At 43.9% G+C, this 14,247-nt stretch overlaps 1 protein-coding gene across 1 annotated transcript; it reads right to left on the bottom strand.

The window, feature by feature from the left end:
- Window positions 1–4,755: 4,755 nt before the first annotated feature.
- LOC127217327 (synaptonemal complex protein 3-like) lies at window positions 4,756–13,229 on the bottom strand. Its single transcript, XM_051178277.1, has 7 exons — window positions 13,098–13,229; window positions 12,234–12,302; window positions 9,786–9,903; window positions 8,852–8,951; window positions 7,420–7,518; window positions 5,048–5,143; window positions 4,756–4,919 (listed from the first exon to the last, which is right to left on the bottom strand). Exons 1-7 carry the CDS (start codon window positions 13,207–13,209, stop codon window positions 4,857–4,859), a joined length of 657 nt encoding a protein of 218 aa, XP_051034234.1. The 5' UTR covers window positions 13,210–13,229; the 3' UTR covers window positions 4,756–4,856.
- Between the last annotated feature and the right edge of the window lie 1,018 nt (window positions 13,230–14,247).

The following is a 14,247-nucleotide window of genomic DNA, read 5'->3' on the forward strand; positions in this document are numbered from 1 at the left end:
AATCCTCAGGCAGGAGAGAGAGAGAGAGACAGACAGAGAGACACAGACAGAGAGAGACACAGAGAGAGCTTTTGAAATCTCAAAGCACACTCCCAGTGACACACTTCCTCCAACAAAGCTGCATCTCAGCCTTTAACAGATCAACTGGTGACTAAGCATGCAAGTATATGAGCTTGTGGGGGACACTCTTATTCAAATCACCACAGCCACCATGCCTGGCTCACTCATTATCTTTTAAACGAAAATTTAGCTATCACCTTGGGGGTGGCATCATAATTGTCACTCATCCTCTCGTGACACCCTCCTGTAGGTTCAACAGTTTCTATGATGCTAAGAGAGCCTAGTAACATCCTTGTCACACAGGATTTACCTTATTTTTATTTTTATTTCTTCTAGTGAAACCCCTCTGTTTCAGTTACTTTTCTATTCCTGTGATTAAAAAGCATGAGCAAGTCAACTTATAAATGAAAACATTTAATGTGGGGCTTATGATTAGAGTCTATGATGGCAAAGCAAAGGCATAGCAGCAGGAACAGCTGAGAGCTCACGTCTTGATCAGTAGTAGGAGGCAGAGAGGGGTGCTGGGGATGGCCCAAGAATTTGAAATCTCAAAGCCCACCTGCAGTGAAATCATTATGCAAGAATATTAATAAGAACGTGGATACATAGCATGTATCCATTGATATAACTGTGTTACTTTCCATTTCAATCTAGTGAAGAAGTGTTTTTTGATCACACGGGCAGCCATAAATCTTTATTTTCTTTTTCCCCAGTACAATGTTAATACCTCCCCCGCCCCCAGTCTCACCATGTGGTTTAAGGAGCTTTGGATTTCTTGGTTATCCCTCAGAACATCACTGGAGTCTGTTTCTACAATTACCATCAGACTTACTGGAAATGGATTGTAAAAGGAAGCACAGTGAACACTTTGGTAAGACAGAATAGCCACTAAAGAGGGATGGGAGATAAGTTCTTAAAAGATCTGTGGATGTACTTCTCATCTCAGTGGATTTTTAGGGGTTCAGGCGTCAAAGACATTCCCAAGTAGAGACAAATGGCTGCATCTTGAGGTCCCCACAAGAAAGAATTGGAGGCCTGGTTGGTATCTTGGTGTTCTTAGGAGCAAATAGTCACCTCAGTTACTCGGCCCATGTGTCATGTGTCACAAAAAGTCAAGAGGCTGAGAGTAGGAGAGATACTTGAGCAATGTCAAACTGTGATACAACACAGTTCTTGGATCATCTGGTCTTACAGACCCTGTAGTGTCAGAGTCATCTGTGCCTTTGTGTATGACTTAAGGCTAGCACTTATGGGAGGATTGCCATGCAGCATCTTGGACTTTTTGGAGATGAGCCATGCCATCTGTATTAGGCAACTATATGTCTTTCTAGAGACAGCTTCTGGATGCTAATAGAGATAATAATGGTTCATGGGATCATAAATAACTGTATCCATATGCTTATATGTTTTAATGCTTGGTTTTCAGTTACTGTAAATTATTTTGAAATGATTAGAAAGTTTGGCCTTATTGGAGTGGTGTGTCACGTGGGGCGGCTTTCAGGTTTCAAAATTCCACATCAGTCCTCTCTCCCCAACCCCTCTCATCTGCCTGCAACTTGTGGATCAAATGTGAGCTCTCATACTGCTCCAATGCCATGATTTTCATGGACTAACCCCGGAAATTGTAAAAATGTTTCCATTTAAAATGCTTCCGTTATAAGTTGCCTTGGTCCTGGCATGTCCTCACAACAATAGAAAAGTAACTAAAATGGTGGCTAAAGCAGCAGAAACGTTGTCTCTCAGTTCTGGAAGTCAGAAGTCCTACTCAGTATACTGAAGGGTTGATTCCTTCTGAGGGTGGTGAGAAAGAACCTATTCCAAGGATTTCTTACTTTTTGGTGCTTTGCTCATAATCTTTGGTAGTCTTTGGTGTATAGATTCATCTCTGCCTTCCTCTTCATGTGGTGTTCTTTCTGTGTGCAGATACACAAAGCACTCAAATACAATATTCATGTTAATATGTCTCATTATATATTTACAAGTCCCATTGTGATGTAATAGAGGTGAAAACTTCACCAGATAAAATTGGAGGATGCAACTCAATTGGTGACAATATTAAACAAATTAATAAAAATAATTCATTTTCATCTGTGTATCCTCACCCTCTAATGTTTTTTTTCAGCTAGCATCTTCCTATGTAGTACAGGCTGGCTTCAAACTCACTATATAGCCAAGTTGGCCTCGAACTCTTGATGGTACTGTTCAGGCTCCCAGGTTCTACAATGACAGACATATGTCACAATTGCAAACAAAAGAAGACATATTAAGTCTGAATGAAAATTTCACTGATGCAAGTGGTGATTCACTAGGATTTAATATCTCTAAAACTTAGCATCTCAGATGGGGTCATCCTTGTAGATTCCTGAGAGTTTCCCTTGCACTAGATTTCTACCAGACCAACAAATGCCCCCTTTCCAGTTTTCTCATTTAGTACTTTCCCTCTCCATCCCTCACCTGAACCCTCACATTTCCATCCCACCCACCCCCAATCCACCCAAGAGATGTCTTCTATTTTTCCTTCACAAGGAGATCTGAGCATTCCCTCTCCCCCTCAACCAATCTCTCCTTGATATTTAGGCTCTCCGACTCTATGCATTGTAGCATGGTTATCCCTTGCTTTACATCTAATATTCACTAATGAGTGAGTACATACTATGTTTGTCTTTCTGGGTCTGAATTTCCTCACTTAGGATGATCTTTTCTGGTTCTATGCATTTGCCTGTGAATTCCAAGATGTTGTTGCTTTTTAGCACTGTAGTACTCCATTGTCTAAACGTACCACATTTTTATGTAGGTTGTTTCAAAGTTCTGACTAGTATGAATAAAGCTGCTATAAACATACTTGGGCAAGTGTCCTTGTGGTATGATTGAGTATATGTAGCCTGAACTGGCCATGTCCTGTGACCAGGCAGCACAAAGAAATGCAAAGTAGGTGTTTCTATCTATGAACGAAAGGATGAAAGACCATTGGAAAGAGAAATTGCAAGGAGATAACCTGATTGGTAGTGATTTATGTCTTTAGGTTATATATTTTACTTCTTTTTATTTTTTAAAAATGTTATATACAATGGGGTGCAATTTAATTATCAGAATCTCCTGTAAAGAAATTCTAATCTGTCCTAAACTCAGAATATTAGATATTTCAAAGTTGGAAATCTATGAATTTGACCTCTTAGTGGCCTTGTTAGTGATGGTCTAGGCCAGAGCAAGGTCAACTGAAGTGCAGTTATCTTCTTCACAGTCTATACTTCTACAATGTAAGCGATGCTTACCCATCATTTTCCCACATGTATACCTTTGTGCTAGTTACCACATAAAATTGAAGTACCCATATAAGTTCTTATTATTATACAGGTCTTTCACTTGTAAGCATTATACCAAGATACTTTATGTTTTTTGTGGCTATTGTAAAGGGTGCTGTTTCTCCGATTTCTTTCTCAGCCTGTTTGTCGTCTGTATATAGTAGGGTTACTGATTTTTGACCTAGGGAAAGGGCCCAGTAATTAAGAATGCTTACAGTGTGATGGGAGATGTCATTCTGAAAATGTTTCTCATACTGGCTAATGGATAAAGCACTGTTGGCTAATAGGAAAGGTTGATAGGAAGGAATAGGAGACAAGGAAGAAAGAGGAAGGAGTAAGGAGGAGTCAAGATGGAGAGTCTGGAGAGAGCAGGAAGCCAGCCGGCTCTCTGGTAAGATAGATCACGTGCAAGTACTTATATTAACAGAAATGGGTTAATACTTAAAACAGAGCTAGCCAATAAGAAACAAGTAACTGGCCAACCGAATTATATCAAATACAGAGTCTCTGTGTGTTATTTGTGGTTGGCACGACAGTGGGACAAGACTGGTGGTGGGAGGAAAAACCTTACTCCTTACAACAGTGCTTTCAGGGATCCTGAGTTCAGTTCCCTGAACCACACTTCATAATGGGTCACAATTACCTTTAACTACAATACCAGGGTACTTCACACACACACATACACACACACACACACACACACTTGAGTAACACATGATTCAATACTTTGGTAATGTATTTATCATTTGGTATTGATAGTCAGAACATCTCAAGTAGGAGATATTCAAAGTTGGAAAGAGTAGTAAAGGTCCATATGCCTACACATACTTTGCACAAAGTGGGAATTATCTCCCAATCCCATCCCATCCCATCCCATCCCACCCCCACCCCCACTCCCACCCCACCCCACCCCGGATAATTCAGTTTATGAAGTAAAGTGATCCCAGAGGGGAAGCCCTCATTGACTGTGGAGGAACGAGTTCCACTTGTGGAAGATGGGAGATGCTGAACGCGGTCTGTTTCCAATGCTTCTACACAACAGGACACAATGAGACAAAGTGGCCGGGGCTACAACTGGACCCATGCAGAAACGCCGGTGACAGCACACCTCTGTTTTAAAAGGCGTGAGATGTCAGGAGGAGGGTGCAATTCAGTGACTCATCCCAGCAAGTCTGAAACAATTTCACGTTTATTCAATCAAAAGTTTCCAAGTAAAGACTTCCCACGGCAGGTAGAGCTATACCCGTATCTATGAAATCACAGGGCAGGAGCTTTAAGTGTACAGAACATGCCGTATATCACTGACGTGCACATACTACGTGCACAATAAATTTGAAAAACAAAGCATTCTCAGTAAAGGTTTTCTGGCACCTCACAGCTGTGGACGCGGCAGTTACAATCATTTCAATTGCAGTCTCCGTGGCGCCATAGATTCACACAGATAATAGTTTGATGAAATCGTATGATGGTGGTTGAGCTTCTTTCTTCAAGGTGTTATGAGAATAGCAGGGATAGAAGAGATGATCTAGCATCAGGTTTTTCTTCCTGCAGCTTTACCTGAACAAGGGTATTAAACATCTGATTAATGTTTGTGTTGATATAACATATACTTTAGGAAAGAAAATATTTAATGCTTATATAATCCCACCCACCCTCATTTAAAAAAAAAATAACGTTCTACTCACAGTTTCTGTAGTAAGTTTCCTTTCCAAGATGTCCATTTGTTTTCTGGCTTCCTCGATAATAGCTTTTCGGCGACAACTCTTAATAGCCCGTAGATTCTAAAACCAAAAGACGTGGCTAATTAGAAGTCGCTGATGGTCATCTCAGTTCAACACTGTGGACAGTTGCACTTCAAAAGCGGTATGTATTACAGTACAAGGTATGGCCATTAACTATCCCAAAGTAAACGTATACTGTATAGTATATGAAAATCAAAATACCCATTAAAGGAATGTGGAAACGTGAAGCCGAGCATAATACAGCTACAAGTGGAGACGCACAACTTTGTGTGATTAGGATGGCTATGATCAGGACTGAATGTTCAACAATGAATGAATCAGGATATACCACATCAAATCTGTTGCATTAAGACCTGCAGAGAGGCCTGGTAATGCATGCCTGTAATTCCATCACTCCAACGCTAGAGGCAGGAGGATCACCACAAGTAGAAGAACAGCCACTACATAGTGAGTTCCAGGCCAGCTGGGGCTACACAGAGAGATTCTGTCTATTTATAAACACACTGTGGTGACATATAGAAGAATTGCAAAACTATTAGATGATCTCTTCTATATTTCAGTGACGGAAGTGAATACGGAACCAGAAATTACACAACACTTTAGCATCAGGATGGATGGGCAACTTTTTGACATATGCAGGTAAAAATGGAGGTTAATGACTGACTACAGGTTCACAGAAAGATTAATATTCCGGGAGGAAAGCAAGAAGAGACAGGAGCGGCATGACTATAGGGGAAACGTTACAGTAAGCAAACTGAATATAATAGCACAAACCGTGAATGTCTGTCCTCAAAGGCAGAATAGGAGAGGTGGCTGTGGGCGGTGGGGAGCGGGGTGGTGGAGGTGGGTAGAGAGGAAAACAGAGGAGGAGGAGACAAAGAAGATGAAGACAAAGACCACGATGGTGGAGGAGAGGGAGGGGGTGGAAGAGGGAGAGGGTAAGGAGGGGAGGACGAGGAGGAAAAGGAAGAGGAGGCAGCGTGTGGTATGTACGGTGCAGATGACGAAGGGCACCCCCGGAAATGCAGTCCTGAGATGAGGGTGAGACTAACAGCTACCTCAAACCTGCAGGATGAGTTCGAAGGCCTCCCCTGAGGACTGCAGCTTGACAGCCACTACTCAAAAGCACTTCAAATTAGCAGGCCTGCACACATGTGTCCCAGTGTGTGCCAAGTACGACAAAACATGAAAAGAATTCTTTTTAACTCGGTTGATTGGGATTATATCAATTAGCCTGGATGAAGGAAATTTAATACGAACACGAGGCATTTAACATCATCAACTCGGAAAAGAGAATTTGAGTGAACAACAACTAATTAATTCAGGAGTAACTATATACATGCCCATGTCCAAGCTCAATGTGCTGGAGGACAAGAATTTGATAAGGTGCACTTAAAACAGTCGATAGTTCTCAATTCGCTAAGTGTTCATCTCCACTTATTGTTTTGCTCCATCATGCTATGGGCTTTGTCTTACCATTCTAAGTGTCCACATACAGCAACGCACACACAGTTCAATAATGCCAGAAAACAAAGGGGCCCAAGAAACAAAGGATGTGTAGACAGCCTACACCGAATATGTCACTGTTCAAGGGGAATGCCGATTGTGGGAGCAAGCCATGATATAAAAAGCAGCACTTGCCCCTAACAATAAGTATGACTCTGGGTAAAGTTACCAATGCACCAACTGCTGTTTTGAAGGTGTTGTAATTTAAGAAAAGCAGCGCTTGAGAAAGATGCCAGGAGACAGGATTCCAGCACAGGGGATTTTAATTAGAGGAGGGGGTCATAAAAACGGGATGGGGAGATTGGCCTCCTGAGACAGGAGCAGCAAGAGAGAAGAGAGAGGAAGGAGTCAGAGAGGGAGGAATGAGGGGGAAAAAGAGGGAGAGGGAGGGAGGGAGAGAGAGAGGGAGGGAGGGAGAGAGAGAGAGAGCACAGAACAGAGACAAGGAGAGGAAAAGAGAGAGAGAGAGGAGGAGGAGGATAGGATGAGGGGCCAGGGCCCCTTTAGAAGGGAACATAGTGATGTGCACTGGTGGTGCTCTTAGTGGCTGCAGCGGAGCGCGTACCCTGTCAGAAGCCCAAGGACAGGCCACTACAGATGCCTGAATACTAACAGAAGGCGTTGAATGAATAATAACCCTGAAAGGAGAAGCTTATTTAGTAGTTAGATTTATCTGACATGGTAGCACTGTGAGCAAATGAGTGAAGTTTACAGGTGTAAGCCCCGGATTTCGAACCCCAGTAAGGAAAGAAAGCCAGTACTTTGACCTCCACTATGAATGGGATATTTTGTAGGAATGTCCAACAGACCTTCAAGTGTTGACTACATAACTCCTTAAATTCTTCTATTTTCTGCTTGTGGATAACTTGGAATTGCTCATAAAGCTTTTGTTGCTCATCAAGTATATTCTATAAATATAAACAGACATAACAACATTCCATGAAAAATGAAGAGCTTGCCAAAAATACTTCAATATTTCATTTAAACGCTATAATTTAAAACAAGTACTTTGGACATTTCCTTGACTTAATAGGAACACTGTCTTCATAGTATTCAAAAACATTCCCATTAGTATCCGAGGACTTGAAAACTCACCCACGAGAGGCCTCCATAGCTGGCGAACTCTGTTTTCTACAGAAATTAGCCTGAGATGTCCTGATCACCTGTCACCCCCTACACGGAAACTGACTCCGTTTTGTCCTTTCCAGTATGAGCAGGGCCGCCCCCCCACCCCCTCCACCCAGCCGCCAGGAATCATGGTTAACAGGGAAGGATTCTGTCACACTTGCTTCAGATACTGTCCTGGAACAGTGTAAGAACACACACCTGAATACTTTTATCCACTGTATGAGACAGGGACTTTTAAGAATGTCCCCTTTCACTCCTAGGAATCTGAGGCACAGAGGCAAATTCTTTTCCCGAGTTGGTCTGATTGAGCAAGCCACTGAACTGTGGCTGCCTCCCAACGGGTGAGACTGCAGAGGGAGGCCATGCTCCTGACCACTGGACTAGACAGCGTCTCCATCTCCCTCCGCATTCCAGCCTCTGCTCCCCCACTCCCATCCCCACCTTTGGAAGGCAGAGTCTTCATGAGGAGGGCAGCTCCATCCTCCACCAGGAAGGAAGATCCCTCAAGGATGGTACTGTCCCGTGCCCAGTACTTGTCCCCAAAAGCTCATTCAAATGCCCATGTTAAAGGGGAGTCAGTCATCACATGTCCATCGTGGCATGAAGCCTTACGTCCCTCTCCTCGGGGAGTGGGCTGGTCTGAACTGGACGCAGTGAGAGCCAAGCCTCCACCTGCTCGGCCACAGACACAGTGACTGCTCTCACTCTGTACCTCTGATCACTGTGTCAGAAGGCTCTGTTGGGGCCCTTGCCCCTGATGCCTGTCTGCACACTGTGGATCAGGAAGGGCTCCCTCTGGGCTTACAGGCCCATACCTTCTCCTGCACTCTCTGGGCAGTGCCCGCTCATCCCCCCCACCCTCCGCCCACCATTCTGGCTCCTAACTCATCACTGACCTTGCCATCTCTCTGCCTGAAAAGGAGCAAGCCGGTGGCCGGCAAAGAGGGGGGGATGGAGGTGGGATAGCCAGTCCCTCCTGGCCACATGGAACTACCTTCCTGTCTCCCCAAGCTCTTGCCCTGTCCCTTTCTTCCCTCCAGACTTGGTATAGGAAGCCCTGCTGCATCCGATGCTGATACAATGGGTTCCTTCAAAGCTAAGCCCCATACTCACAGAGAGTTTTTCTGTCTGTTTCTTGATTTGGTGTACATCTATGTTCCACATCACGACCAAAGTCAAAAACTGATGAGAATATTCCTGATAAATCTCCTTCCTGTAAAAGATAACAGGGAACACTGTGATATTCCATTACAATAAATATATTCAGAGCACGACTGCCTTGCCCTCACTAACGCTGTCGATGGATGACGAGGAAATGTCATCTGCAATACTCTGACAGGGAACAGGAAGCTGATGTGGGTTACTTTCTCCTACACTAACGGGATTTGTTCCTCCCTGACTGAGACAGCAGTCCCTTCCCGTCCCTTAGAGACAGAAAACTCAGGAGGAACTGTTGTTTCCAGCACATTCCTCAAGTATTTATCCGTCAGTGTGACAAGCACAACTTCTGGTTAGAATCCTCTATCTGAAGAGCAGATCCAAAGGGCACGCACCCCACTACCATCAGAGAATTCTGTGCAGGCCTACCCACTCCTCCTCTCCATGTGCCGGGGAACACGCATATGTTTGTAATTTATCCTGCTCCATAAATTTATAGATTATTCTCCTATAAGATTTATCTCTTTCCCCGCATGATTGAGTATCTGCTACATGGAAAGCATTTTGAGATATTCAGCATTAATCCACCTATCGCATTCATGGGATGCATGCAAATTCTTTATGGTGAACGGATTCAAATGCATTAAATTGACAAGACAGAAAGGTCATCTTTACTGACAGCTTAGCAATAAAGCTGGCTCTGGTTACAATGTGAGGTTATAGGCTGAAAGGTGTAGTTTTCCATAGCAAACCTAAGCCATGTGAAGGTTTCCTTAGAAGTTCCACAAACATAAAAATGCCAGCGTGTCCCTAGCAAATGGTTTATTCATGAGTACCAAGAAATGTGAATAGGTTGTAGTGTCAAAACAGGAAAAGCCAAGAGTCTCACCGTCGCTCATGCTGGAGCTTCAGGAAGTGGTTAATTCTCTGCTCGATGTTGTAGACAGTAGTACTGACATTCAGCACATTCCTTTTTCTCCTGCCTTGAAGAGATTTCTTACTAGGCCCTGCATTGGAAATCCTCATAAACATCTATTGTTAAGTTAATAAGGTAAGCACTACTGCACTACTGTTAGAAAGATCCTGGCTACCAACATACAGCCATCTTTCTAAAAGTCAAGAGTATCCCACGCCTTCCTGTCACTGGGAATTTATAGCAGCTAACACCTTAATTTGAAAATTGAGACTTGTACTTTAGATGTAAAACACAGCTAAAGGGATTTACCAAAACTTACAAAAAGATTTTCAAAAGTATTGTTTAATTTCTCTTTAAGAAGACATTTACAGTCTCAATTTCATCAATATACAAAGTGTCCTCAGTTCAAGGACACATTAAGAGGACCTGTCGGGCTGCTTTACGCAAAGTGTAAGAGCATTCCATTTATAAAGTCTCCAAAGGTCCAGAGATTACTCCATGGTGAGATGAAAATAGTGCATTTAATGTAGTCGTTGGTGCGGTGGGGGGTGGGGTGGGGTGGCCGGATTTAGACAAATAGAAAAGGAACATAGACATTTTTGAATAGTTTAAGGAACAAAATTAAGTGGCTTGTGGGCAATTCTATTGCAGTACTGAGGATGGAACCCAGAGCCCTGAGCATACTAGGCAAGTGCTTTCTCACTCAGCTAAAACCCTACCACCATTCCTGGACAATTTCTAAATAAGAGGTCTATCAGATCAAAAGCTCTAAAGTTGTTCTGTGTTTGACCTTTAACACAGATCGTCTGGCTAATGTCCGACATTGCAGTTCAGAGCCAGACTCGTTGTGGTTCTACAGAGCTCACATGCTGACTTTGACTAACTCTCCATTGTGTGTGCTACGTAATCAATGTGAACAGCAGTGAGTGAGCTGTTTCAGAGCAGACCTGTTGAGTTGTTGGCCCTCACTGTCCCACCACAGAAAAAAAGACATGAGACAAGCACTCATGATGACTGAAATGGAAAAGCATAATCCAAAACTAAAAAAGCAGACATACCATTTGTCTGTAACAAAATCTGGAATACAGATAATTTCATCCACTTTTCTAAGAGTTCGCAGTATATAATTTTTTAAGTGGGGGAGGGGATTCCATCGCTCTGGCTTTGTATCAAGGATGGAACAAGAACCCGATGGACACATAGTGTGTCACATGGAACTGTTACAGACTTTCAATGGCTCTGTATGTACACTTTCACACACTCGAGTAATGTTTACAGTCCTATGAAAGGTGAACAAATGTTGAGAGAGTGTAAAATGCTGACTTTTGAAGCTAACGGCAACAAGAAATGCAAAATTTATGTAATTTTATTAGTATTTCCTCAAGTGAGCACCAGTCCATGGTGGCTGCGGACACCTCATGGTTTGAGTGACACCTGTTCCCATCCTTGTTTGTGACCTTAATCTATCTCACATTGGCTCAAGAGTCGGAAAGTTTGAGTAGCCGATTACATTCATTTCTTGTGGCTCCTGTAACAGATTGCCACAAATGAGATCATCTAAAGTAATATGAAATTGTCGTTCCAGCAATAGAACCCTGAACGAGCTGTTAGCAGGGTATATCACCCACAAGGCTGAGAAAACCCACTCTCTGCCTCTTTCAGTGAGCACCAGCATCTCTCAGCTGTCAGTGTCAAGTGCATCTGCCTTTATTGACTTGTCTCTCCTATATTCATTTTCAAGATAATAATAAAAATGCAGCATGTTTTTCTCTTCCAAAAAAAATTTAAAAAAAATACCGTTTTTTGTTATGGTGATACATGCCTTTAATTAATTTAAACCAGCACTTTCGGGGCAGGGGCAGATGGATCTCTGTGAATCAGAGGGCAGCCTCATCTACATACTGAGTAACAAGCCAGCCAGGGCCACATGGTGACACTTGGTCTCAAAAAACAAAACAAACCAAAGCAAAGCAAAGAAAAGAAAAGCAAAGCAAAACAACTAAAACCACCATCTGTAGGCCCAATACTCCTCACTTCAAATCATCCATAGTCAAAATGTCTAGTGTGATGTCCAGTGTATGAGAATAAGGCGTGACATATATTTCCATTTCCTGCTGATGAATAAATACTTCCTGGCACTGAAGCACTTTCAAACAATTTTCTAAAGCTACTGATGGCTCCTAAAGATAGACCAGGATCTCTCCTTCCCTCCCCCTTTCCCCCCCCCCACACATCTTTTTCAGTATTTTCACCCTCGAGGAGAGCTCCCTGGCTTTAAATTCAACATAGGTAAAACACTATGTTTAACTTGGGTAGGACCGTCCTCTGTCCCAAGGTTTACACGGAATATGTGTCAGAAGAGCAGAAGTTGACTTTTCTGAAAATATACTATCAACAGCAATAATTCCTTTAGCATATCACCTGGCTTTGATCCAGCTGCTTTATGGGAAGAACTGTGTTCCCCACCAGTTTCAAGGGCTTGGCTGTTTCCTACATTGAATTTAAAAAAAGGAAGAAGAAGAAGAGGAAGAGGTAATTTTCCAGTTATGTATGCCACTTTGATCATCTTACATGAAGAAATACCTGCAGTAGGGGTCTTCTCTGAATGTATGGCATCGAAAGCCTTTAGGACAGACATCAATTGAATCATGTCTGTGTAGATGAAACACACAGTGAGACCCTGGGGACATTTATGTACAAGGGCCTCCAGGTTCAAATCATCGTAAACCATGTCCTTTGTATGACACCCACTGGGTATGTCAACTGCACGGGCCAGGACAAGAGGCTGTATGGCCTTTGCAGCCATGTGGTGATATGGTAGGAACCATATCTCCAAATGGAGATCATAAGATACACAAACACACTCTGAAAACGGATTTTATGTTTGAGATGTCATGCGATACCCAAGAACTGCCCTGTGCTCCACCTATATGCATCAGACTATCCTTGGGGGGGGGTTGGGGGGAGACAGGGTAGGAATTGCCATGTAGGCATCCTGATAGTGTGTGTGTGTGTGTGTGTGTGTGTGTGTGTGTGTGTGTGTGTCTTTTGAGAGACAAGATCTCATGCAGTCTAGTCTGGCCTGGAACTTGCTATGTAGCTGAAAATGACCCTGAGCTTCTGATCTTCTTGATTCCACCTTCTGGGTGCTAGTATTGGAGGCTTGGGCCACCACAGCTGGTCTTACGAAGTTCTGGGATCTGAACCTGGAGTTTCTTGTACACTAGGCCAACAAACACTTTACCAACTGAACTACATTCTCAGCCCTCCCCAGTCCCATTTCACCTGGGTTATTTTCAGGTGGATTATTTTCACGTAGCTCCTGTGAATCATCAGATGGTGGATCAGGAGTCACCTTCGATTGCTTAGGAGGTTTTCTCTTGATCTTGGGTGCCATGACTGCAGCCTCCCTGTGATACACAGGAGTCCTGAACATTGTGTGTTTAAAGGCACATTAAAGGAAGAGTTAAATGAAAGCCGCAAGGACAGGTATCAGGTTTCCACGGAGTTGGGCCTGGTGTCCTTTCCACATGTGCTAGAGGACTAGGAAGGGACCAGCAGAAAGAAGATGGCTGGTGCCTGTTTTAACTACCGCCCCTACACACACACACACACACACACACACACACACACACACACACACACTCCGAGTCTCATTCTTCCTGTATCCAACATAAAATGGGTAGCTTCCACTTGTCCCAGTGCAGGAAGGGACTCTAGGAAAAACTAACCAAGCAAGCAAGCAAGCAACCAACCAACCAAGCAACATCCACAAAGGAAATGGCTCTGTGGCCTGTCACACACCCCCTCAGTCCCAATCCTTTCTATGTCCAGGATAAAATGGGGTGTTACCCCGCCATTCACCCCCAAACTAAAGTCTTGTCTGCTCCCCACTGCTCAGGAGAGTCCCACCCCCACCCTGTCCTCATCCTGTATCTGGTGCTGGCTTCTGGTCAGAAAGACTAGTTCACCCAGCGCTTCCGCATGCAGAACTGTTTCTGTCTCTAGGGCAGCACTTCTGAGTGAGAGTCCCATTCATTCACCGAACAGACTCTCTAGGAGCACCCCGGGACACCGAGGCAGCCATGGGACGCCCCGGGACACCGAGACAGCCATGGGACACCCCGGGACACCGAGGCAGCCATGGGACACCCCCGGGACACCGAGGCAGCCATGGGACACCCCGGGACACCGAGACAGCCATGGGAAACCCCGGGACACCGAGACAGCCATGGGACACCCGGGAACACCTATCTTCCTTTCCTATTGACCAACAGTGCTTTATTCAGTAACCAGCATGAGAAACATACTTACATAATGACATCTCCCATCACTGAGACAGACAAGGGACACCCCGCGACACCGAGGCAGCCATGGGACGCCCCGGTACACCGAGACAGCTATGGGACAACCCGGGACACCGAGGCAGCCATGG

This window comes from Phodopus roborovskii, unplaced genomic scaffold (genome assembly GCF_943737965.1).
Source record: "Phodopus roborovskii unplaced genomic scaffold, PHOROB, whole genome shotgun sequence".
Classification (NCBI taxonomy): domain Eukaryota; kingdom Metazoa; phylum Chordata; class Mammalia; order Rodentia; family Cricetidae; genus Phodopus; species Phodopus roborovskii.